At 53.2% G+C, this 25139-nt stretch overlaps 11 protein-coding genes across 11 annotated transcripts; 7 read left to right on the top strand and 4 right to left on the bottom strand.

The window, feature by feature from the left end:
- Positions 1–462: 462 nt before the first annotated feature.
- gliT (thioredoxin reductase gliT) lies at positions 463–1578 on the top strand (the record flags this gene model as incomplete). The annotated part of the gene is made up of 3 exons (XM_056941092.1): positions 463–866; positions 929–1407; positions 1478–1578. 3 exons carry the CDS (start codon positions 463–465, stop codon positions 1576–1578), a joined length of 984 nt encoding a protein of 327 aa, XP_056802947.1.
- A 27-nt stretch (positions 1579–1605) lies between these two features.
- Positions 1606–1955, bottom strand: N7459_001906 (uncharacterized protein; the record flags this gene model as incomplete). The annotated part of the gene is made up of 2 exons (XM_056941091.1): positions 1606–1660; positions 1699–1955. 2 exons carry the CDS (start codon positions 1953–1955, stop codon positions 1606–1608), a joined length of 312 nt encoding a protein of 103 aa, XP_056802946.1.
- Positions 1956–2682: 727 nt separating this feature from the next.
- Positions 2683–7004, bottom strand: N7459_001905 (Arf family guanine nucleotide exchange factor SYT1; the record flags this gene model as incomplete). The annotated part of the gene is made up of 3 exons (XM_056941090.1): positions 2683–5249; positions 5305–6522; positions 6596–7004. 3 exons carry the CDS (start codon positions 7002–7004, stop codon positions 2683–2685), a joined length of 4194 nt encoding a protein of 1397 aa, XP_056802945.1.
- Positions 7005–8081: 1077 nt separating this feature from the next.
- N7459_001904 (M14 family metallopeptidase) lies at positions 8082–9757 on the top strand (the record flags this gene model as incomplete). Its single annotated transcript, XM_056941089.1, has 2 exons — positions 8082–8462; positions 8537–9757. The coding sequence occupies 2 exons, from the start codon at positions 8082–8084 to the stop codon at positions 9755–9757; spliced, it is 1602 nt and encodes a 533-aa protein (XP_056802944.1).
- A 1608-nt stretch (positions 9758–11365) lies between these two features.
- On the top strand, positions 11366–11839 carry N7459_001903 (uncharacterized protein; the record flags this gene model as incomplete). Its single annotated transcript, XM_056941088.1, has 3 exons — positions 11366–11500; positions 11554–11692; positions 11793–11839. The coding sequence occupies 3 exons, from the start codon at positions 11366–11368 to the stop codon at positions 11837–11839; spliced, it is 321 nt and encodes a 106-aa protein (XP_056802943.1).
- Positions 11840–12461: 622 nt separating this feature from the next.
- Positions 12462–13425, bottom strand: N7459_001902 (60S ribosomal protein uL16; the record flags this gene model as incomplete). The annotated part of the gene is made up of 3 exons (XM_056941087.1): positions 12462–12912; positions 12980–13155; positions 13381–13425. The coding sequence occupies 3 exons, from the start codon at positions 13423–13425 to the stop codon at positions 12462–12464; spliced, it is 672 nt and encodes a 223-aa protein (XP_056802942.1).
- A 514-nt stretch (positions 13426–13939) lies between these two features.
- On the bottom strand, positions 13940–14414 carry N7459_001901 (60S ribosomal protein eL30; the record flags this gene model as incomplete). The annotated part of the gene is made up of 3 exons (XM_056941086.1): positions 13940–14035; positions 14118–14312; positions 14379–14414. The coding sequence occupies 3 exons, from the start codon at positions 14412–14414 to the stop codon at positions 13940–13942; spliced, it is 327 nt and encodes a 108-aa protein (XP_056802941.1).
- An 839-nt stretch (positions 14415–15253) lies between these two features.
- On the top strand, positions 15254–17268 carry N7459_001900 (uncharacterized protein; the record flags this gene model as incomplete). The annotated part of the gene is made up of 2 exons (XM_056941085.1): positions 15254–15902; positions 15956–17268. The coding sequence occupies 2 exons, from the start codon at positions 15254–15256 to the stop codon at positions 17266–17268; spliced, it is 1962 nt and encodes a 653-aa protein (XP_056802940.1).
- Positions 17269–17908: 640 nt separating this feature from the next.
- On the top strand, positions 17909–18575 carry N7459_001899 (coatomer subunit zeta; the record flags this gene model as incomplete). Its single annotated transcript, XM_056941084.1, has 2 exons — positions 17909–18273; positions 18335–18575. The coding sequence occupies 2 exons, from the start codon at positions 17909–17911 to the stop codon at positions 18573–18575; spliced, it is 606 nt and encodes a 201-aa protein (XP_056802939.1).
- Positions 18576–19093: 518 nt separating this feature from the next.
- Positions 19094–22564, top strand: N7459_001898 (putative DUF814 domain protein; the record flags this gene model as incomplete). The annotated part of the gene is made up of 4 exons (XM_056941083.1): positions 19094–19126; positions 19178–19246; positions 19305–20884; positions 20935–22564. 4 exons carry the CDS (start codon positions 19094–19096, stop codon positions 22562–22564), a joined length of 3312 nt encoding a protein of 1103 aa, XP_056802938.1.
- Positions 22565–23708: 1144 nt separating this feature from the next.
- Positions 23709–25004, top strand: N7459_001897 (L-threonylcarbamoyladenylate synthase; the record flags this gene model as incomplete). The annotated part of the gene is made up of 1 exon (XM_056941082.1): positions 23709–25004. One exon carries the CDS (start codon positions 23709–23711, stop codon positions 25002–25004), a length of 1296 nt encoding a protein of 431 aa, XP_056802937.1.
- Between the last annotated feature and the right edge of the window lie 135 nt (positions 25005–25139).

The raw sequence follows: 25139 nt of genomic DNA, 5'->3' as shown, positions 1-25139 counted from the left end.
ACCTTGTAGGGGACTAGGGTTCCTCGTTAGGATACGCCAGTGCTCCCTAAGTTTCGATAAACCTCTATTTAATTGCAAATGCTGATTTGACGGTACAAGCAGAATCCAAGTATCATGAAGCAAATCAGAAGTAGAGGCATCACTAGGTTACGTAGAGAGCCCCAGTGATAGAACGTTAACATACTAAAGACATGGGTGATATCGTCCAATAAAGAGTAGTCTCAAACAGCCGCTGTGACCCTACAGGATTCTAGGGATGTCTAGCGTGCTCGCTCCCGTGAAAGTAAATGGTGGTGGTGTGGTGCCTACCAGAGAGCCGGAGACTTTCTCAGGAAGTGTCCGAGTCCAACGGAGAGCTTTAAAAGTAGCCCTAAATCCCGGCCTCTGACAGATCAAATCCTCCCATCGACAATTCTTTCTCACTCTCATTTCTCTCCACGCAAACACATTCGTTTGATCAAAATGATCTTTGACGCTTTAATCATCGGAGGGGGCCCTGCAGGTCTCTCAGCTGCCCTCGCCCTGGGACGAGTAAAACGCACAGCACTGGTCTTCGACTCCGGTCATTATCGAAACCTGAGAGTGGAAGCCATGCACACCGTTCTGTCGCGCGATGGCATACCACCAACCGAGTTCCGCGAGATTGGCCGCCGTCAGATTGAGGACAAGTACCCCCATATCCAGTTCACCCAAGCCCAAGTCCAACAGGCCTCGCAGGCCGACGTTGGAGATGGCTATATGGGCTTTCAGGTGACTGGTCATCAGGATATCACCTACAAAGGGCGCAAGTTGATTCTGGCCCTTGGATCGGAGGACCTGCTGCCCACGAACATCGAAGGATACCGGGAGAACTGGCCATCACACATGTGAGTCCCACCAGCTATCGTGGTGGATGTCTACTTCAAACCCGACTAATACCGTGGTATAGTTACCAATGCCTCTTCTGTGATGGCTATGAGAAACAAGGCCAGCCTGTGGGTATTTTGGAGTTCTCCTCCCCAGCCTACCTGGGACTTGCTCTTATGAGTCGACGACTCTCAGAGGACGTCACTATTTACAGCAACGGACCGGTGTCAATAGACGCCAATGTCCAGAGCGCACTGCGCACAGCCTATGCTAGTGGCGTCAAATTGGATAACCGACCAATTCGACGGTTGATTGATCAAGGGGAGACCATTGGCATTGAGTTCGAAGATGCTAAGACCGTCACCCTCGGCATGCTACTGCATAAGCCGCCAACGATCAACCGATCACAGAATTTGATCGACAGCCTCGGGCTTACAACGATGGAACAGAGTGCTGAGGTGATGGTGAACCCACTCTTCTGTGAATCCAGTCTGCCAGGTTGCTTTGTGGCCGGCGATGGGGGTCAGTTATTGAAGCAGGTGGCTATTGCTATGAGTACCGGTATGGAGTATCACACTGCACTTTTTGATATCCAATTTGTGCCGCTAGCTGACGTGGTTTGGTCATTTAGGTGTACGCGCTGCCGCGGGCGTATCCTTCCAGCTTTGTAACGAAGAGGGTACGCGTGCTCTTGCTGGGTGGGACGAGAAGGGAGAGGCACCAATTAATTGAGGCTATGAGTTGTTAAAAATGGAATTGTCAAGCAGTTGTCCCATTTGATGTGCAGAAAACCTCCGCCAGACCGGCCAGCTTCCTGCTGAAATGTCTAGGCCGCGAGTCGATCCATCACACGTCCGAATACCGTAAAAGTTATTAGGCGCCAAGACATTAAAAATCCCTGTCCCTAACAAGCCCCCTGGTACCCGGGCCCGGGGGCATGGCCGGAGTGTTGCCCTCTTGTTGTGGTACTGGTAGTATATCTGGTTTGGAGATGGGATGTGACAACCCGCCCAGGCCTGGAGAATTATTCCGAATTCTGCCTCAATAGCTGCGGAAAGTTGAAGGTATCTCCAAAGCTCTTGCGGCCGCTTGTGGACGTGGATGTGCATCCTGACGAGATAAAATAAGGGACCGGGGACAGTTCGTCCTGTTTCTTGTCAACTATCAGTAAAAAATAATTGCCTTGAGCTTCGTAGGAGACTGCGTCGTAAGGAGCGAGCCAACAGCACTCCCGGACCCTAACAGTATAAGGGATTGGACTGTTTTTCGACAGCTTCCTCTCATCATATGACGACTTATGTAGGTACGTGTAAGTATATGCGCAGGTAGCATTATTGTTCACCCAGAAAATACTGAAAGCACTGCCTATATTCTACGCTGTAATCCCACACAACAACGTAAGTCAAGAAATATCAGTTAGGGAGCTTTTGTCTAGTACAGCCTAAGCCTCGACCGGGCCGTAGCGTTGCAAGGCCTACAGCACAGCCAAGGCTTAGGGTCATGCTGAAACCAATTTCCGAATCCCACGCGAAAAAGCACGATGCGAGAAAAAACAGACACAAATAGACACCTACACGCACAAGACGACGCGACACCGATATACTTGCCACAAAGCACCCAAGCCGAAACCGTCACGCGACCGAAATCAACCAGGTCAAACCGTCAATTCAAAGAACCCAAAGGGAGGAAACAGGCCACAAGATGTGAAAGGGGGTATAATAGTCGTAAAATGCAGATGAAAGAGATCGAGATCCAGATCCAGGTTATACACATGGTTGGGAGAAACATGGTGGATGGAAATGATGAGATGGAAAATGGTGTGAAGATGCAAAACAATCATGCGCCCACGGCTTGCTGTCGGAGATTCTCCGAAGAGGGTGTATCCACAGCGCGTTCGTTGAGGGATGTGGTTGATGGTGAAGTCGTTCTGTCATCGCCCGGGGCCGCGAGATGATTGCTGTACACAGTGGATCCAGAGGGTGCTTGGGATTGCTCCTCGGGCTGGAATTGGTTTGGAGCTAGATCCGGAAAAGCAGACTGTGAGTGGGTGTCTGGTTGTGTCTCCGCGGAGAGCACCTCGTGGGCATCTTTGAAAAGGTCCACCGGTTCTTCGTCGCTGCGCATACTGCGTCCAGTTCCTGTGCTCACACTGCCGATAGAGCGAGGGCTAGTGGAGATATTGTCCGAGACCAACGACTCTCCACTCTCTAGCATGGCAGGATCAGAGGCCCGCGGTTCCTCGTGGGGGGTGGGTTTGCGGAGTTTGAGGCGCTCCTCAGGTGGCATGTTTTGCCAATCGGACCCAAAAGTGACAATCGACGCCTTCTTTCCATGAACAGTGAAGCTAGGGGTCTTACGTGATAGCCCCCCGCTCGCTTGGGTGCTTTCATCGTCTTCTAGTTGTCCGATGCTTGAAACCGACTCTCTATTCTTCTTTGTGTTTGAATGATGTCGATGAACATGGTGGTGCCCATCACGGAGGGTGCGATGCAAACTGCGGCGTACCCGGCTTGGCCTGTCGTTCTGTGATACCTCGGATGATTCATCCAGCTTTCCTTCTGCATCATTCTCTGGAACAGTACTCGATGGGTTTCGTGGTGGGTGTGAGCCGCCAAGGTCCAGAAGCCCTGTTTCCCTGAGCAATCGTTCTTCGCCCTCGTCGTAGCTGGCGGGTGAGGTGATCTTGGATGCCCGCGAACCGAGACTTGCACCATCAAACTTGCTGCTGCGGCTAAGGACCGAGGCATCACGTTCCATGCGAGCCGCCGGAGCATCGGGGGATTTACCTTGTTCGGATACGACTGCAATGGAAAGAGGTCGGCCGACGCGAGCGATATCGGACGAGGTGGTCGAACTGGGAATGCTGGGCCGGCGTATCTCGTCAAGTGACGGCTTCTTTAGCAAAGTGGCATCAATGGGTCGTTCCACGGGCGCGGCTTGATCGTTGGTGTCGTGGCTGGAAATAGTGTGCACAATACTAGGTGCCCGACGCACACTAGGTTCCGAAGTAACCGATGGGCCCGACGGAATTGTCTGCTCGGCCATTGACCCTGTGCGTCCTTCAATCACGCTGTCCTCTCCGAGGTCCCGGAGAAGGACTTCACGATAGCATTTATTACGCCATATATCCTGTCTGACCCATTTGAGCTTGGCCGCCATGCGCCCTGCTGCCATTATGACGCTCTCACGGGCACGGGGATGAACTGGGGTCAACACTTGGAGATGACGTGCATTGCGCAATAGATCGTCAAGTTGCTTTTGCGTCACGAACAACTTCTCATTCGTCTCGCGGATTTTCTGGCCCATCAATTGCCGTCGCGCAGCAACGAACTCCGCAACAATGTCGCGGTCGATACTCGGCGAGGGTGGTTCCGCTGACTGATGGGACTTTATCGATGCGAGCGAGCTTCTCCGATAACTTCTGCGGTATCGCTGGCCCTCATAGTTGGTAGCGATCATTCCCTTCGTCCGAACACCAGTGGTCCTGAAAGCCGCAGCATAGTTGAGCTTTGCAATCCAGTCGTTCATTTCGGGTTCGGATGTTGCGAGAAACACTTCCTCTAATGCATTGTGACGGACGAACATGAATGCGTACTTGTGCTTCTTATAGCTCGTATCCAACAGGGCCACCGCGTCATTGGTGGACATGATGGCGTCGGGTTTGAATTCGGTGAGAGGCGGACGGAACACCAGCGTTCCATGGCGTCCATTCTTCACGTAGGCATCATACTGTGCCATTAATGACCGTACCCAGGTGACATTGCGGAAGAAGTAGAGTTGTGAGAAGGTCAACACCACGCCCCATTCTTGCCATGGTGATCGGGCCTTCTTTTTCTTCGGATCCTTGCGCCACAGCAGGCCAACCTTGGCCACTTTGATATCGACCAGGCCCGGATTGGATTCAGCTGGATTATCAAGACTAGCCTGCATGAACGCATCGGGCCGCGAGCGCAGAGAGACAATCTGCAAAATCCCCGACTTGGTGAATGCTTGGTGAAGGTCATCCATATCTGGGGGGCCGGCAGTTCCATTGTTGCTGTACGTATCATCGAGGTCCATCACCTCCTTCAGACTTGGCCGCAGGGTCTCAATCTTGCCATCCAGTATCAGGGTATAAGGGTCAACGGGTTCCCGGGCAACTCGCGAAAGATGTTCGGAACTGGTGCTTTTGAACAAAGTGCGGCGTGGTTTGGGGAGGTGGCGATCACGCAAATTTGCGTCTTCGACATGGATGAAGGGGGTATATGAGACGTTCTCGTAGAAACATTCCAGAATATCTTCTGAAATCCCCTCTCCTCGGGTGTTCTTGACATAGTCTGGTTTCTGCATTTTGCGCTTGTTGTTCTTGTTGAACACGTCCGTATGAAGGATCAAGATGGAGAATGCGATGAAGTATGCTTGGTCTGCGATTGGGTTAGTACTTTGCATAACGAATCAGCCATATCATTGTGTTCTCACCCGTGGTTGCAAATATCCCGGGGTTGCACTCGTGGTATCTATCTGCAAACGCCTGCAAGAACCGATCGATTTGCTGGGTTTCTTTTGGCAGTTCGACCTCCATCAAGAGCTTGCGAATGGACATGTCGATGGGGTCTCCGAAGTAGGAGAACGATCGCATGTATTTCCGGAGCCCAATCTTGTAGAACTCATCATCTGACTGGCAGAGTATACCCCCCACCATGCCCCGTGGCAGGTTCTCTTCCAGTCTCGCCAAATAGCTAGCCGGAGTGTCGCCCTCTTCTCGTGCCGGCACTGGCAGTAAGTCTGGTTTGGAGATAGGTGTTGACGATCCGCCTAGGCCTGGTGAGCCATTGCGGGGAATTGGTGGTTCTGAATTCTGTCTCATTCGCTGCGAGAAATTGAAGATATCTCCAAAGCTTTTACGACCGCTGGTAGACGTGGAGGTGCGTCCCGAGGAGACCAAATAAGGAACAGGAGACAGTTCTTCCTGGTTCTCGGCCAGCGATCCCATGGTAGACGATCTGCCCCGAGCATTGTGGGAGGGGTTGGATCGCACGGAGCGAGCGGAATTCGTGGAGTCATTGCGGGACAATGGCGGCGGGCCTGGGGCGACTAGCCCGACAGACGAGCGAGACGGCGATGGCAGAGGAGACACCTGGTCGTGTTCCCCGGAGCCCTCAGTTCTGGGAGTATCAGCGGGCGGGAAGGGGTGTCCATTATCGAGGGGCCGAGTCGATGGTTGTGGTTTCGGAGGTAGGGGGAAAAGAGGGCTTCGATTGCGCATCAGACGCGGAAGACGGAACCGCTTGGCTGCGGATGTCGATCCGGGGCCGTCACGAGGAGAATTGGCCCGATGTGCTGCCTGGTCGCCGTAGCTCTGATCTGACCGTGAGGATTCGGAGAATCTGGGGTCGGTGATTGAAGAGCGTTGCGAATCATTGGGCGGCTGGTCTCGGCTCCCACTCCGTAGCGATGTAGTCGATAATCGGCCCTCATCCACACTACCTTGAAATGTTGACAGACTGGACTCACCCATTTGAGAGTCGGTCGAGTCGTGATTCTTCCGTGTAGGCTTAGGCCGTGGCTGGTCAACTGAGCGCCGAGACAGTTCCTCCATGGATTGTTTGCGCGAAGAGGGCCGAAGCTTGAGTTTGTGTCGTTTGACAGGTTGATCAAGTTCGTGGCTGGTCGGGGCGGTAGTGATGATGGTAGGGGCTGCAGCCAGAGAGCACAAGCGTCAGTCCATCATGTAGGGTCTTATCAATGGTGGTCAACGTTGTCCACTTACGTGGCAGGGAGGGCACCGGGGGAGCTTCCTCCTGTGCGGCCTTGGAGTAGCTTTTAGAAAGCTGGGGGTCAGATGCATGTCGCAGTCTCATGAAACTAAACCGGTTCCTTCGCAGGCTAGGAGGGTCTCCAGCGGAGGGAGGTGCGAAGTCCGTTCGAGCCACACCGTAATCCGGGGCTGACCCTGACCCTGTCTCGGCTGGCACCTCCAGCCCCCGCGATTGATCGGCTGCACCAACGTGCGGTGCCAAACCCAGGGCGCGAGGAGTCGACTCGGAGAGTCTAGGTTCAGTCACCGGCGGGGAAGGACGTGGGAGATGCTCGCTGCGACGGGCCTGGGCTGGCGGGTCAGCGGTGCTTTGACGCTTGGAGTTGGCATCGGCGACGAGCCGCAAGCCTTTCCAGTGCATGACTGCGAGAGACCGAGACGATCAGACCCATGCGTGGCCCAGCTCTTTGGTGTTGTGAAGCAGCTGGAGAGGACTGGACGAAGTCTAGGTGAACATGGCGACGTGGAGTGTTCCAGAACGCGGTGGGAATCGGAGGTGGAGAGGCCCGTCGTCAGCTTGCGTAGAAAAGGGGAACGCGGGAAGGGGGATCAGAGGTTGGCTGCCACGCGCGCGCCACAATCTACGTTTCTCTTCTTTCTGCGCACAACGGGCGTCTGGAGCATGGGCAACGCAATGAGTCTCCGCGAGTTCCTGGCGGATCGAAATGGTTGGAGGAGGGGCAAGACAGGCTTCTGGGTGTTCCGAGCCCGGCTAAGCACACCGAGTCGAGTCGTGGGATTTCCGGGTTTGGGGGATGCGCGAGTCTAGAACTTCTGGGGAATGTTCAAGGTCCCCATCGGTAAGCGATCGTATAGTTCGGCTGCCTAGGACCTACTTGAGTAGCTACTTAAGCCACTTGTACATATACTGATCCGGATATCTATCCCCCAGAAGCATAACCCACATGCTTCGCGAATCGAACCCCCCGCCAAATCGAATATTCTCGCCTAGAATATTCGAATCCAACAGAGGATTACAGTAATTCTCGCCAGGCCGATCGATTCGACATAGGCTCTTATGCCTTGATCGGTGGACAGAGCATTCACACACTCGCGATAAAGTCTAGCACGAAAATGTCCAGAGAAGTGAGCGACGTGGCCACTGACGTACGAGGGGCTGGAACGATGCCAAAGCTGGATTTGCCAAGGCATGTCATCATCCCACGGGCAGTGGAGGTAGATGGCCGGAATTGCAAGATTCACTTGCCCTCAAGAGTCATCGGTCCCTCGTGGGTATGTCTGGATATGCAGAGTGATTCCGTAGATCTAGATCTGAGATAGCGACGTGCTTAGATAGGAGAGTCCCTCGCGACCGTGGAATGAATCGCTTATCGGTTATCGTCTCTCTCTATCGCGCTCCGCCTCTCCTCCGCACCTCTCCTCCTTGCTGGATCTCGCTGGATCGCGTTGGATCTTGCTGGATCCTGTCCTGCACGCCATGCATTCTCTACCTCTCCTGCTTCTATTAGTCTTCGTTCCCTTCATCGCCGCCGTACCCGCCGGGTCTAGTATCACGCCGCCGCCTCCCCTCCACCCCGTCTCGTATCTGTCGCAATGCTCCGACCGGCGCCGCCCATGGACCCGACTCCGCGATTGGGCTATTGAGTCCGTCTGGGGTATCAGTCTCTCCCATACCGCAACCAAGCATGGAACACCACCGGCAAAAGTACGGGATCGCTATGAGAGCGACGTAGTCCTGCGCTTTCACCTCCGTCACCCAGACGAGGCAGAAGCGTTGGCCTCGGCATCGCGGGTGCTCGTGCTCGATGTCTGGGCCATCACCTCCGAATATGTCGATATGCGGTTGGCAGAGGATATGGTATGACCATAAATGCTGTTCGCTCTACTAATGGCCGGGTAGCTAACCTTGTCGCCGCGCTCGTGTCGGATTAGGTCCCCTCCTTGCTTGATCTACTCCCTCCGTCTCTCCGCACGGCCCACACTCCCCTCATGGACAACCTGGTCGACAAGATCTATGCCACCTACCCAGCTCACTCTGTCGCCCACATCCATAACGGGCTGGATCTCGGTTCCAATATTGTATCCGGAGGCCGGAAGGTGGCTGCATCGGACGATGTCTTCTTCCATGAATACCAACCGCTCTCCGTCATTGTGCAATGGATGCGACTGATGGCGTCCATGTTCCCCTCGCATGCCCGCTACACCAGTGTCGGGCTGTCGTATGAAGGACGTGAAATTCCAGCTCTACGACTAGGTGCACTGAAATCAGAATCTCCCCAGTCAGGCCCGCGCAAGACAATCGTCATCGTCGGTGGTCTTCATGCCCGGGAATGGATCAGTACCTCGACCGTCACATATGTCGCATACAGCCTCATCACCAAATATGGCCAGTCCAGGGCTGTCACTCGCCTGCTGGATGAGTATGACTGGGTGCTGGTCCCTACTCTCAATCCGGACGGATATGTATACTCCTGGGAGTCAGACCGTCTGTGGCGGAAAAATCGGCAGCCGACAGGCCTGCCTCTATGCCCCGGAGTGGACCTCGATCGGGCATGGGATTTTGAATGGGATGGGGAGTCTACTCGCTCCAATCCTTGCTCAGAGAACTACGCGGGCGCCGAGCCTTTCGAAGCACTGGAATCCCAACGATTGGCACAGTGGGCTCATAACGAGACTGAAACTGGTAGTGCCGATATCGTCGGATTCTTAGATTTGCATTCGTATTCGCAGCAGATCTTATATCCCTACTCCTACAGTTGCTCGTCTGTTCCTCCGACCCTGGAAAGCCTGGAAGAATTGGCCCTCGGGTTGGCCAAGGCAATCCGGCAGACCACCCGCGAGATGTACGACGTCACCTCCGCCTGCGAAGGCATCCTTCCTTCGGGCGTGGCTGCGAGCCTGACATCGGGTGGGAGCGCGCTCGACTGGTTCTACCACAAGCTGCATGCTACCTATTCATACCAGATCAAATTGCGGGACCGCGGGAGCTACGGGTTCCTGCTGCCTGCTGAACACATCGTTCCCGCTGGTGAAGAGATTTTCCATGCCGTACTGACCTTTGGCAAGTTTGTTTGGGGTGACGAGCTCACTTTCCCGAGCTTCGAGACCTCCGCCAGTGACCAACAGCCATTGGTCCAAAAGAAACTGCAATAGGGCAGCCTCCTTTTTTTGCCACATACTTCATAACCACTACATAATTCCAGGATCTTGACGAAGCGCTGGCATGTTTTAATATTTGGGGGACCTAGGTATCGTGCCTACATACTGGCTTTCACAGGGCGTAAAAATCCTTTCTGATGCTCTCAAAGCGTCGTGTGACGAGACATGACATGAATGGCGTTGCAACTTGACTATATGGAAATGAGACAGTCTCGTCAATCGAATTCTCGAAACTGCTTCCAATACCGGTTTAGCGAGATTGGTCGGAACAAGACCACGCCAACTAGCATGGTATAAGTGTAGTTGCATCGACTGCAAGGGGCATAAGTGGCCATTATGGACGCATGGCATGTTTATCAGTCCATCTGTAACACAACATTCCGAGACAAAAATTTGCATGAAGAACCAACAATCATGGTCTGGCAGCTTTCCAAAGACTTGATGGAGCATTCTGCCGCCTTCCTATTGTTTTTCGTATTTGTAGGTCACTACTCAGAATCCCCTTCCCGGGCAACTCGGTGATAAACCGCCCCATCTCCTGCTGCGCATAGTAGAACAACTCCAGCGACGAAGACATAGGAGACTCCCCGAAAGATGACGGCCTTGTGTAACAAATCGTCTAGTTGCTTCTGTGTCACAAACAACTCCTTATTTGTCTCACAGATTTCCTGGCTAATAATCGCCGACATGTAACAATGAAGTCGGCAATAATATCGCGGCCCATACTCGGCGAAGGTGGCTCCTTGTTCGCCAATTAGTTACTTGGTCGCGAACGAGCTCCTCTGACGAGTTCTGCGGTATCGGTGGCCCTCATGGTTTGTAGGCGGGTTACCTGTAAATCAGCAGTAGCTGTGGCTTCATCTGGCAATCTATTGATGATCAATTAGCCTTTCAGATAATCTCTTCCTCTCTTCATCTCTTTGATAGATGACTATGACTTTTCCACCCACTCTGTATGCCCTTCTCCGTCCTTAATTCAGATTAACATTTACGCCTGTAATCGAGGTATTTGAGTATGTCTCCTGGGAAGAATTTGATCTAAGACTTTATGGTGGGGTTTTCTCCTTCTATTCGCATTTGTCTAGGTGCCAATACTAAATACAATATTCGCTATGCAGATTCTCTCTGGACTAGATTAACTTTCTAAGAGACAGACAGCATTGGCCTGTAGACATCTTAGGGACAGGAGAAAAATCATCCTGAGGTCGAAGAATTCTCGACGCGTTGAAGAACTGATTGTTTGGCTTCCGGAAACTCTTAGTCCAAGTAGCCACCGAATATAAACCATCGACACTTATATGCGTACAGATGTCACTCGGTATCTCATATCTCGCGTTCCATCATATTCAAAATCAACTGTTTGAGCCACCACATTCTTGCCGAGATCCCATCCCATACCACAGATTACCAGGGCATCGCAGTTTGTTTACCGTGAAGCTTGATAATCCGAAGAATGCAGATCCCGGGGTAAGCATTTAATCGATCAACACCCGGACAAACACTGATTTACTCGTCAAGTCCACTCCTTACCCTGCTGGCCTTCTCTTTCCCACCAAGTCCTTGCCTAATACCAATCAAATACCCTCTCCCATTTTCATCACAATGAAGCTCTCTATCTTCGTTCCTCTCACTGTTTTCCTCTCCTTTACGGTTGCCGAGTCGACTCTTCCCGAGTCACTAGACGATGTAGATCCCAGCCCGTGCTTGGTACGTACCTGGTGTACTTGTTATCCACATGTCTCGACTTTACCACAAGGATCAAACCACATGCTAACTAGAATACGTGCTAGAACCAATGCTTGTCCGAAGGTGCTTTGGTGGCAGGCTGTGCCTCATCAGTTGACTACGATTGTACCTGCCCCAGCGAAGCATTCAAAGACGCGATGCAGACCTGCTTGGAGGCTGCCTGCACTGACGACGATAAGAAAGGTATGGGTCTACCAAGCTCTTATTCGCCCTACATTTTCCCTTGCTATTTGAGCCCGCTATTTGTGGAAGTTATGGTAGCTAACTGTCGTTGCTTGGGTAGATGCTGGAGAACTACACAAGGAACGCTGTGGAACTGATCCCTCATGAGAAGTTTGTAAATATCACCTACGTATTTGTTCTATCGGATGGTTCCTCTGGGAGACTTGAGGTACACTTTCCTAATTCTAGTCCGCGTGAACCCTGGAGATTTCTCTTTCTTGTTCTTCAGCGTTATGTGAAGATGTGTGCACTAGGACTTGATGTAGCTAGGGAACTGAGACATGCCAACTATTGCCGTGATATATACGCTTCTGAACGACATGAGGTGGGCCATCAGATAGCACTTGTAGGACAGTCCCATTTCATCCGCACCAGACCGGTATCGGTCTCAGTTGCAGTCTGAAAGATGACACGCGCGATTATAATTAGCCCTAGAGTAGCTGGCGGAAAGTTCATGCTATGCCCCAATTATCGTGGTCGGAGCTACTAGGGTATTGAAAACGGCTCAAGTCACGCCAGATTCACAATCCGAGATCACTGTACGGATCTGCCATCGACTACGGCCACTACGAAGCACGGCGGGAAGCGAAGCGATTAAGACCCATGGAAGAACTCCATTGTTGCACACGAGATATCAAGGTAGATGAGAAACAGGAAGAAGACAGTTAAGAGAACATCGGAATAATTTTTTCGTTCTTGAAGTCGTATTCTGATTCAATTCTCAAACAATCTAAGCCTGAGAAACGTTCTCGTAGGCATCGGGGAAGCGCTTCATGTTCTCCTCAACCAGACCGTGGCCGCGCAGGAACTGCACGTAGGCACCGTCCTGCTTGAGCTTGCCCTCCTGGCGGAGCTGGACGTACTCCTCGCGGCGAACGGGGGTGAAACCCCAGTTCTTGGAGACGATGATCTTTTGGCGACCAGGGAACTTGTACATGGAGCGACGGAGAGCCTCGATGGCGGTGGCACGGTGGGAGTCACGGGTGCGGACGGACAGAATGACCTGGCCGATGTTCACACGGGCAACGGAGCCCTGGGGCTTACCGAAGGCACCACGCATACCGGTCTGGAGACGATCGGCTCCGGCGCACGAAAGCATCTTGTTGATACGGATGACGTGGAAGGGGTGCACACGGACACGGAGGTGGAAACCTTCCTTACCAGCGACCTTGACGAGGTACCTATCCGACGAACAGTTAGAATCTGGATCGATTTCGAAGCGGCGATTGGGTTGGAGGAGGGACGTACTTGTTGGCGCAAATACGGGCGGCTTCGAGAGCCTCGGAGGACAGCTGCTCGTATTCGTTGGAGACCAGGTGGACACAGGTGGGGAAGTCATCCACGTTGGCCTTCTTACGACCAAGATCGAAGATACGAATCTTAGGGTCGGGAACACCACGGTTGAACCGGGACTTGGGGTAGGGCTGTGTGACGCAAATGTTAGTTATCGATTACGCCAAGCCTAAGAAAAGAAAAGCCATTTCTCGTGAATGCACACGAGAAACTCGAGACTCGCGCGACATGCGCTGTCAGAGGTCAGGTCTCCGGCAGTGCGATCGCTGATAGTTGCGAGCACCAGGCCTTTGCCGTTCCCCCACAGCCGAGCTTCCGCACACAAAAATGTCCAGGCAGTCGAAATCGGCACGCACCTTGTTCTTGCAGTAGCGGTAGCATCTCGCGGGACGGCGGGCCATTTTGAGTGCTGGAAATGGGCGAACGGCACTTCCTGCGAACTGGGTGTTGGATGTCAGTTGGTGTCGAGGGATCGAAAGGAAAGAAAAGAAAAGGGCGGGCGGGTCACGGGATTGTTTGATTTCCAAGCAGCAGTGGCAAAGAGCCCTAAGCCCTAATGAGTGGACCAATCAGCGCCCGAGCCGAGCGGCTGCATTTGTCACCTTTACCGGATCAAAGCCGGATCTCGTTGCGCCATGCTACAAGTACATATCCTGTACTATAGATCTGATCCCTGCAGTACGTACGATCTAATGGGTTCTCCGGACTCTAAATGTAGCTCCTACGAGGTAGAGAAAAAAAAATAGAAGACAAGTAGGGGAGGATCCAGAGACGCTTTTTGCTTTTTTCGTTCGGGTCTGGTCGTTCATCACTATGGACAAGATATGCGCAGTGACACCTCTCCAATGAGGCATTCACCACACATATGCTCCCCACCCAGCATCTGCTTTCACCACGGTCCCTGTCTCATCCAATTTACTGGGTACCAGTGAGGATGTCGGAGTCACCGGCGTCGAGGACGGCCATGGTGGCGCAGCGGAAGAGCTTACCGCAGGCGGTACCCAGCTCAATCTGATCAATCACAATCGCGGTCAACTCAGATTCTCGCTGCCAATTGAAATGGATATAGCATTCAGAATGGACCAAAACTTACGTTGTTGCCGGAGAAGTGGTGGACGGGAGTCTTGGCCAGCATGGCGTAGTACTCGAGCTCACTCTTGCGGAGGGGAGGAGTGTTGGCAGCGATGATGACCAGCTTGGCCTTACCGGAGCGCAGAGTCTTCATGGTAGACTTAGCACCCAGGGTGACCTTACCGGACTTCATCACCAGGGCGAGCCTGGCGTTGATCTAAAGCGGACGGTTAGGCGACGGTACGTAGATGAGAATCAAAAAAGTCTCAATGCAGCGACTCACGTTGTCGGAACCCTTCTTGCTCTTGTTGGGGGCCATCGTTGCGCTGTGAAGTTCGTCACGGACTTCGAGACGGTTTTGAGGAGTGGATAGAAAAGGATGCGCTCCGGCCGGCGTGGATAGTGGAGGAAGAGTCGGCCGGTTTGAAGCAAAACCACGATTGTGTGGGCTGGCGGATAGTTATTCCGCTCCGGATTCCCAATCCGTGAATGGGTCACATGACACTGATTCTGAAACTTTCTGATGCCTCAGGCATGTAATGACCCTTGCCGTAATTTTGGCCGTATTACCTGCGCCGCTGGCCATTGTTTGTACATTCCTCGAGCAACGTTTTGGATGGTTCACAGCAGATATCGGAGTCTCTTTTCTGTCCGAGCTCTTGGGCCTCCAATAATTCCCTCTATTGGTACTTCTCGTGTCTTTTGCTTACCCTTGTACTCCAGCCCCCAAACCCCGTTACTCGCCTGGTATTTTTGGATACCAGAGTAAGGGGAAGCCGCCCGCATTCCTCAGCAAAATAAGAGTGTTGACTCCAAGCTGTGTGCTGCAACCAGGCCTTCTTCATTCTTTTCTTCATTCCAGGCTGCGCTCAGCACCTGTCACGACGTCTTCGATGAATGTTCGACGTTTAGCCATGTGGCATGTCCTCAATCTCTGACAGCGCTCAGAACATTAATCCTGGTGTTCTCCCCCCAATCTTCGGTCATACCAGGCTCTCCACTAGGGTGTCCACTTGGTCTTTGACCGCTCCTAATTACACACCTTCACCCTTTCCTTCTGCCTCCCCGGGCAGATTCTATTTCTGGAGATTCAGCTGAAAGAATCTTTATCTCATTATATACTTTGCCCAGAGTCCGCGGGCGCCGGGACTCTGTACGATGTCAGCAACGCCTCGCAAGCCTGGAACTCCCGGCAGTTCCAACAAATCAACGACCGCAGATCCGCTTTCAACCAACGGGTCCACCACACGAGGACATGCACGCTCACCCAGTGCAGCGTCCAACGGCCTCAACCGCTCCCCCTCCGTTAGAGGTTCTACACCTGTCTCTGCGCGCGCAGCCGCCCGAAAGCCCCGCGGGTTCAATCTCAGCATGTCGAGCATGCCCCGACTCTCCAGCGAGCCCTCCGAGGAGGAGGCGCGGGCCCAGAACGCCGCCCTCGTCGAGGACCTGCGTGCCCAACTACAGAAAGCCGAAACCGTCTGCGAACAATTTCAGAAGCAGCTAGGCGTCATGCAGATGCGCCTTGACGAAGCAATCAACGAGCAGGGCAAACTTGAAGATCAAGCCCATGAGCGGGAGACGCAGATTGAGACGTTGAGTAGCGAAATTCGGAATCAGGCTCGCATGATCCGCGATCTGGAGCAGAACCAGGAAATGGAGCGGAATGCGATGCTTCAAGAGAAGGAGCAGCAGAATAGCCGGGAAGAGGATTTACAGGCGACTATCCAGCGTTTGAAGGACTCGGTGGCGCAGAAGGACTTGCGCATCAACGCAGAGAGTGATCGCCACCAAGTTTCCCGTTCTTGTAAGCTGCGATCGAGAGCTTTTGAAAGTTACTGAAGACTAACTTCGTCACAGCCAGTTTCCGCAATCGAGCCTCGCCGGACGTGGAGGGCCAATTCGCGCCATCGTCTCAACTGGAGCGCAGTCCGTCTCGCAACAACTCGAACCTTCTTCTCCAGAAAGACAAACTCATTGAGTCTCTACGATTGGAATTGGCTGAATCACAAATCAAGCTTGTTGAGATGGAGAACAGCGGAGGGGGTCGACAGCGGGAGTTGGAGAAAGAACTCCTTGAAGCCCGGATGGCCAACGCTCGCTTGATGGAGGATAATGAAAGCTACCAGCTCCTTCTCAGTGAGAAGACACTGACTGGCGATTTTTCCAAGGGTGATTTCATGCGAGATGTTCACCCGGGCAAGCATTCCAGTGGTGGATTAGGTTCTTTGGCGGACGAGCTCGAGTCCGTGGATGAAGAACCGTCAGAAACAGACCCAAACCGCAAGTTTGAGCTGGAGATCAAGTCTCTTAAAGACCAGAACAAAGCATTGACTCTCTACATTGAGCGCATTATCAGTCGAGTCCTGCAACACGATGGATTTGAGCATGTTCTGGACCGAAACGAAAATGGAGGGCCCAGGGCAAAGCAGGCGGCAGATGGCAACGAGAGAGACTTTCCTCCTACGCCCCCAGAAAGGGAAGACGCTCCCGCTCAATCGCTCCTACAGCGGGCCAAGTCAGTGGTCTCAGGCCACAACCCTCGCTCTCAGCCCCAGCCTCAATCCGAGCCTCAACCTCAATCTCAACCTCGATCCCGCCGGGCCAGCATGATGCCTCCACCTGCAGTTCCCCACGTCAACCCTAACGAGAATCCCGAAACTGCGCCCAGGATTCCCCTTCGTGCCCAGTCAATAAGGGCCAGTCACCGCCGTGCCCGCTCTGAGCAGGTCGAGCCATCGGCCGCTTCCGTCGTCGGCCAGATGTACCGTGGACGCACTTCTGGTGGACCGATTAGCCCTACTGCCATGGGACCCGGGTCACGCCAGAGTATGTTCTCGGGGACCGGTAGCTATGTCTCTGGCATAAGCCGTGCGCCTTCGATGTCCAGCCAGCCCGATCGCGCCGGGCGTAGCAGCTCGCCAAGCGTCACCAGCGATATTCCCGGAGACACAAGCTCTACCGGAAACACGTCCAGCCCGCCTCGTTCCAGCAGCGGGATGAATAACTATACAGGGGCTGTGATGACACAGAACAAGCTGCGCCCCCTGCGCCTCGTGAGCGAAACGGCAAAGCTCGAGGAAGAAGAGGCTGCTGCGCGCAAGAAAGCGAACCGTGCGAGCTGGATTCCGTGGTTCAACCGCCCCAACCCGGACGAGCAGACGCAGTCGTAGCTGCTCTATTTTCTTGATCCCGGACTGGACGAATTGATGTGATATCGGACCTGCTTTTTCGCCATATTTATCATACCCCCTTTGTGATGCACATAACGCCACTCATGTCATGGAAATGTATGGCTCAGTCTTGAGCGAGGATACCGAGTTGATATGTTGCACAATTTGAATTTCACTGTTATTTGTCTGAGCTACTCATGTCTGCGTAAAGCCATTTGTGAATAAGGCCCCTTTGAGAGTCTGATGTGTATACGTCTTTCCTTCTTTGTTTCTTTCTGGATGGACTCGTCAAACTAGAGCGCCAATCCTGTATTTCCAGTCCCTTGTATGTTTTGCTTCATTCACGTGTAGATGAGATGATCTATACCGGTCTTTTCCCCAGCCAAACACCGTCAACCCGCTAATCCAAATAGAATAGTTGGTCTCCCACAATTAATAAAAAAGGCAGAGTAGATGGTTGCTTGCTATGGTGTCAGCCCTAAATCCTTTAAATGTTGTGCCAATGTAGTTGACTTGATGAATGTCTGATGTGACCGGAACAACTTTAGTGCGTCTCCGCCTGCGGCCAGTCTGGCTCCTGGGCGCATCAACAATCGCTCTCGTGTCAATTGCTCCAACAAACCCCACAGAAAACAACACAATGCCCGGCCCTCTGTCTCTCTTCTCCGTGAATGCGGTCCTCGTCATGTCGGCGGACGATGGCTCCCGCATCTTCACCAAATACTACTCCGCGCCTCATCCCCCCGCCGGCACCACACCCAACTCCACCGACTTCCCCGGCGCCAATCCCTACCCTACAGTTAAGGAACAGCGAGCATTCGAGAAGGGGCTTCTGGAGAAGACCAACAAGTCCACCAGCGATGTGATCCTGTACGACAACCGCATTGTGGTGTTCAAGATGGAGAGTGATGTGATGCTCTATGTGGTGGGAAGCGCCGAGGAGAACGAGGTGCTGCTGTATAACGTGGTTCTGTCCTTACGGGACGCCATGGGTATTCTTTTCAAGTACGTTCATTATGCGACGGCATGGTATTAAGGAGGTGAAGCTAACCAACACCTTGAACAGGGGTGCCACTGATAAGCGTACCATCGTTGAGAACTACGACCTTGTTTCTCTCACCATTGACGAGACCATCGACGATGGCATTATCCTTGAGACTGATCCGGTGATGATCGCTTCGCGAGTCAGTCGTGCGCCCGCTGCGGATGCGCCGAACATGAAGAGCATTGACCTTTCCGAACAAGGTCTGCTCAATGCTTGGGAGTTTGGCAAGCGGCGTCTGGCCGAAGGACTGCGGCAGATGTAAATACGAGCCGTGTCTCATATTGTGGAGTGGTTGGAGGCTTGTGTTGCAATTCCTGTCTTCGTCAGTGTGCTTTCTTCTTTTCAATGTTCTTCCTGGCTGGTCCTGGCGTGATATGGTTTCTTTATTTTACAATTGGTCCTAGTTGGCTGTTTCAAGGGATTGAGGACTCCATAGATCTTTGCATATTTGCTCTCTACATTCAGCAAAAGCACGTCTTGTCTGTTGAGTGGTCAGAGGGTCGCGGTTGTGGCTCGTGCTAATATTCCCATGGCTGAAACGCTAATGTCTGCAATGAAAGAGAGAGAAAAAAGGAAGAAAGAATGAATCCCGGTAATGGGACCTCATGGAATACCAGACGTAATAGAAGCTGCAGCATGGGCTCTGCCCCAAAGTATGACATAGTCTGCGGTGGGTAATTAACTAAGTCGCGTGTTGCCCAGAAGGGAGCCCGACTCGGTTCCTGCCCCGCATACGTCACGCTCGAAAATTCCTTTCTCTCTGCAACTTCGCCGGACACGATGAAGCAGAGATTCTCTTCGCTGGACGTCAAGGTAGAGTGCTAATTGCTCTTTTGAAAGCGACACCTCACTCATCGGCCTCAGGTCATCACGCAGGAGCTGGCTGGGGAGCTGGTCAACCTCCGGGTATCCAACATCTACGACCTCTCTTCGGTATGCCCAATTCCTCCAGCACGCTGAAAGAAAGCCTTTTACTAATCCAGAATTGAAGCGAATCTTTCTCTTCAAGCTTGCCAAACCAGACCACCGCCGCCAACTCATCGTGGACTCTGGCTTCCGCACTCATGTCACACAGTACTCCCGCACAGCCGCAACCGCCCCCTCCTCCTTCGTAACTCGCCTGCGCAAGTTCCTCAAGTCGCGTCGCATCACGGGCGTTTCGCAGATTGGCACTGATCGCATCATTGACATCTCTTTCAGCGATGGTGCATATCATCTGTTCCTCGAGTTCTTCGCCGGTGGCAACATCATTGTCACGGATCACGACTACACTATTATCGCGCTATTCCGGCAGGTCAATGCCGGCGAAGGTCAGGAGGAGGAGATCAAGCTTGGGTTGAAATATAATATCACCAACAAACAGAACTACAGTGGTGTCCCCGATATCACGCCCGAGCGCATCAAGGAGACACTGGAGAAGGCGCGGGCCTTGTTTGCGCAAGAGGGAAATGCGCCCAAGAAGTCGAAGAAAAAGGCCAGCGACGTACTGCGCAAGGCCCTATCGCAGGGCTTCCCTGAATATCCTCCCCTCTTGCTGGATCATTCCTTTGCAGTCAAGGGGCTTGATGCGGCTACGCCACTGGATCAAGCTCTGGGGGATGAATCTATAATGCAGAAGGTGAAAGAGGTACTGGAGGAAGCACGGCGAGTTTCCAACAGCTTCAATGTTGGCGAGAATCACAAAGGATACATTGTCGCGAAGGAGGATGCACGAGCCTCCGCCGAAGGCGAGACTGCATCGAAGACTCCGGGTCTTTTGTATGACGATTACCATCCTTTCAAACCCCGGCAGTTTGAGGAGAAGCCCGGCCTCAAGATTCTCGAATTTGAGCGCTTTAATGCGACGGTCGACGAATACTACTCATCTCTGGAGTCCCAGCGTCTCGAGTCCAGGCTCACGGAGCGCGAGGAGGCGGCCAAGCGCAAACTAGACTCTGTGCGAGATGAGCATAAGAAGCGCATTGATGCATTGAAGGATGCGCAGGAGCTTCATATCCGCAAGGCAGGTGCTATTCAGGATAACATGTACCGCGTCCAAGAGGCCATGGATGCTGTGAATGGATTGGTGGCGCAGGGGATGGACTGGGGTGAGATTGCGCGACTCATCGAGATGGAACAGAGTCGCGGCAACCCTGTTGCGCAGATTATTAAGCTGCCTCTCAAGCTGTACGAAAATACTGTTACACTCCTGCTCAATGAAGCAGGAGAGGAAGATGAGGAAGCGGAGCTTGTTTCTAGCGACGAGTCCGATTCTGACTCAGAGGCGGACGAGCGGGAGGCACAGCAACGTGCCAACGCTACTGCGCGAATGCTGACCATTGACATCGACCTCAGTCTCTCGCCCTGGTCTAATGCTACACAATACTATGAGCAGAAGAGGCACGCATCGGAGAAGCAGCAGAAGACGGTCCAGTCTTCTACAAAGGCTCTGAAAAGCCACGAGAAAAAGGTCACGGCCGACCTCAAGAAGAGTCTGAAGCAGGAGAAGCAAGTCCTGCGGCAGGCTCGCTTGCCATTTTGGTTTGAGAAATTCGTCTTCTTCATCTCTTCCGAAGGCTACTTAGTCCTAGGGTGCGTGACTTTCGCTCTTATTTAGGTGATAATGTTGACAATTACGCTAGAGCCCGAGATGCTATGCAGGGAGAAATGCTTTATCGACGGTATCTGAACAAGGGCGACATATTTATCCATGCTAATCTACAGGGCGCACTGCCAATTGTGGTCAAGAACCGACCCGGTAATGCAGATTCCCCCATTTCTCCCAGCACTCTCTCCCAGGCCGGTAACCTGTGTGTGGCAACCTCGGTAGCATGGGATTCCAAGGCCGTCATGTCTGCATGGTGGGTGTACGCGCACCAAGTATCAAAGACTGCGGAAACTGGCGGTGGAATCCTGCCCACGGGTGATTTCCAAATCAAGGGGGAGAAGAACTTCTTGGCTCCATCGCAACTGGTCCTTGGGTTCGCTATCCTGTTTCAGATAAGCCAGGAAAGTGTTCGGAACCACAAACAGAGATTTGACACTGGTGATGCACAAGCAGAGGTCCCGGCTGCGGAAGCCAAAGAGTCCCCGACTGAGCAAGGTTCTTCTGAGCCACTTGCTGAGCCGGAATTCACAGGAGACGTGGAGAAAGAGGGTGGTGTATCTGAGGAAGAGGAAGAGGAAGAGGAAGACGAGGACAAAACACCCGCTAGAAACCCTCTCCAGCGAGGTGATTCTGAGGTTCCACCTCGTGAAAAACGCCAATCTCCGAAATCTGAGCCTGGTTCTGATTTTGATGATGAGAAGAATGAAGAGCTGGAACCGGAGCCGGAGGCTGTCCAGGCCACCCAACACACCGAGGATGGTGCGGATGAGGATGAGGAGCCTGCGGACGAAGAAATAACATCAACAGCTGACCAAAAGAACGCCGCCCAGAAAGAGGAGCAGAAGCTTTCGGCACGAGAGCGACGTGCCTTACGGCAAGGAAAGTCTGTTGATCGACCAGGCCAAGTGGAAGCAGCTCCTGCCCGTGTTGCCCCAACACGAGGCAAGAGAGCGAAGGAGAAGCGGGCGGCTGCCAAGTACGCCCACCAAGACGACGAAGAGCGCGAGCTCGCTCTTCGTCTCCTTGGTGCAGGCAAAGGCAAAGCCGCCAAGGCGGCCCAGGCTGCTGAAGCTAAAGCCCAGCGAGAACAGGAGGCTGAGGTGCAGAAGCAGCGCCGTCGGGCGCAGCACGAACGTGCCGCCGAAGTGGAGCGTAAGCGTCAGGCACTCTTTGCTGAGAATGGAGGCGATGACTACAACGAGGAGACTGCGGCCGCCGAAGCCGCTGATCTGAGCTGGATTCCCGCTCTTGTCGGTACACCTACTCCCAATGACGAGATTCTCGCTGCCATTCCTGTTTGTGCGCCATGGGGTGCTCTTGGACGCTACAAGTACAAAGTGAAGCTCCAGCCGGGTACGGTGAAGAAGGGCAAGGCTGTCAAGGAGATCATTGGCCGCTGGGTGTCTGAAACCACCACTGGCAAGGTCAAGAAGGAACATGCCGAGGAGGCTGGCATCTCTCGTGTAGATGCCGAACAACTGCGATCCCGGGAAGGGGAGTTACTGAAAGGTTGGAAGGACACCGAGATCATCAACTCTATGCCTGTGGGCAAGGTGCGTATCATGACTCCTGGTGGCGCTGGCGGAGGAAATGGTGGTGGTGATAAGGGCAAGGGCAAAGGCGGCGGAGGTGGAAAGGGGGGCAAAGGTGGAAAGAAAAAATAAGAGAATAGTCTTTGTACATAATTACGCAAAATAGATGTCTCTAGACGCCTTTGTTAGGATTTCACGAAGTCCTAATCGAGTGAGGGGACCTAGTAATTTGAGTACTCCTGTGCTAGACGTGCGGGGTTGTCCCATATATATACTCAACATCTGAGTAGTGATTGCGCTAAATCACGTACTCGGCCAGTTGTCGGAAGAAGTAATTTCCAAATTGAGAGTTCCAAAATATCTAGATATACGACAAATGGGCCACTGCTTTACTATCAGAGCCATATCGTATCATGATAGAGGTTTAGGGCTAACATGCAGGGCTGATCGACTCTGGATCTGCATGAGGCCGGCAGCAATATGCTTACCTAATACCATATGAGTGGTCGAAGGACTTACCGCTCCCCGATTCTGCCGATTACAGACCCACCTACTTCATATACTGGAGAGTCATGAGGCGATAGAGGAGAAGATATATGGGTGAATCTCAAGAAAAAAAAAAAAAAGGCGCACCCCCCTGCTGGGAGTTGAACCCAGATCTCCGGTCTCGTGCAAATAAGTGCTATCTGGGCGAGATCTCCGGTATGTTTAGGGTTACACTACAGGAGGATGCTGGTTGACATACAGCCTTTTTAATGATCCATAACCTGCGCTGCGTTTGGCTGCTCTGTTTAGTCAGCATAGGATGTTTGCCTTTGAATCTATTCTATGTTTGTCACTTTAATATACTCAAAAATACTTTTACCCCTTCTCCATCTTGCCTTGTGATGAAGGCTCGCGAGGCCCCGAGGCCATCCACTTTGATATGCTGAGTCATCCGACGTCATGGCCTCCAGGGCTCTCGGGCCGGATCGACCATTTTCTATTTTGCAGCATTCGCGATACGATAAAAACTCCCAGGCTGCACGGCACGGAATCGGGATGATCGACGAACGCATACCCTAGAGCAGACCTGGACGGACGCATCTTTGCTGCGAGACATCAATTCCCAGCAAAAATTTGCCACGAGTTCGCCGTGACTCGGCCCCCTGCATCCCACCCCTCGTTGCGTGTGCGCAGGCTGCGTCATTGAGTTGGTCCTTCTCACATCAAATTGCTGCTCCCTCGTGTTTTTGCTGGCCCTTGTCAGCGCAGATTTGCCAGATTTTTCACCAGGATGGCCACCTCCGAGACACGGGTCGTCTCTGTCCAGCGCCTCAACCAGGGCCCTGGTGACCGATCTCTGGCGGAATGGTGGGCGGATGAGCGCAAGAACCAGACACCCGAATCCAAGGCCATTGAAGAGGCTGCCAACCTCCTCCGCACCCGCGATATCCCTGTCGCGTTCCCCACTGAGACCGTGTATGGCCTGGGCGCGGATGCCACTCGTGCCGCTGCAGTCCAGGGAATCTACCGCGCGAAGCAGCGTCCGTCGGACAACCCGCTGATCATCCATGTCGATTCGCTGGACATGCTCGATCGTCTGCTCAACCCAGCCCAAAGCAGCCCTAGCTCGACCAAGACGCCGCGTATCTCTATCCCACCGATATATGAGCCTCTTATCGACCGCTTCTGGCCGGGCCCGCTGACGATCATCCTGCCGAACCCGTCTGGGTCTGAACTGGCCCAGGAGGTTACCGCTAACTTGACGACCTTCGGAGCACGCATGCCGTCTTCGCCATTGGCGCGTCTGCTCATTCATGCCACGGACCGACCTCTCGCCGCGCCGTCTGCAAATGCCTCAACCAAACCATCACCAACGACGGCACAGCATGTCTATCACGATCTTCAAGGACGTATTGATCTGGTTCTCGATGGCGGGCCATCTGGCGTAGGCGTGGAGAGCACCGTCGTGGACGGAATTTGTGACCCGCCAGCCATCTTACGTCCTGGTGGCATTGGGATTGAGGAGCTGCGCGAGTGCGCTGGCTGGGAGAACGTCGTAGTGGCCTACAATGACGGAACATTGGATGTGAAGGAAATCCCACGCGCCCCGGGCATGAAGTACCGCCACTACTCTCCCAAGGCGCGAGTTGTGCTCTTCGAGTCCGGGTCAAGCCCAGCGGGCGTGACGCGCCACGTCCAGAAGGACTTACACGACACTGCTATTGGCGCACACAACATTGGCATCGTGCGCACTCGGCACTGGAAGCAAGGTCTCGGCATCGCTCCAGACGAGGTCGTGGCCAGCACCATCAAGCCAGTCTCTGCAGCCATTGACAACCTGCAGAGTTTCCCCATTCCCGTGCAAGAAACCGGCAGCCCTACCAGCCGCACCAAGCTAGCATACGACTACCACCTTGGCTCCGACACGGCATCCATTGCACACGGTCTCTTCGCTGCATTGCGCGCGCTCGACGAATTCGACGTCGACGTGATCTACGTGGAGGGTATATCCGATCGCGATGGTGAATTGGCCGCAGCCGTGATGAACCGGCTCCGGAAGGCTGCCGGTGCGGAGATGAAGGCGTAGATGATTGACGATTACGTATTCCCTTGCTCTTGACTTGCGGAGTCCTTGAATAGAGTTTTGCAATGTGAACAATGCGTGTACATTCGAGCGTTTGCGACATATCATTACTCTTCCCCATTTGCCATATCTTTGCAA

Source organism: Penicillium hispanicum, assembly GCF_028827665.1.
Source record: "Penicillium hispanicum strain IBT 35686 chromosome Unknown utg000002l_segment0_segment0, whole genome shotgun sequence".
Classification (NCBI taxonomy): Eukaryota; Fungi; Ascomycota; class Eurotiomycetes; order Eurotiales; family Aspergillaceae; genus Penicillium; species Penicillium hispanicum.
This window is presented reverse-complemented; position numbering and strand designations above follow the sequence as displayed.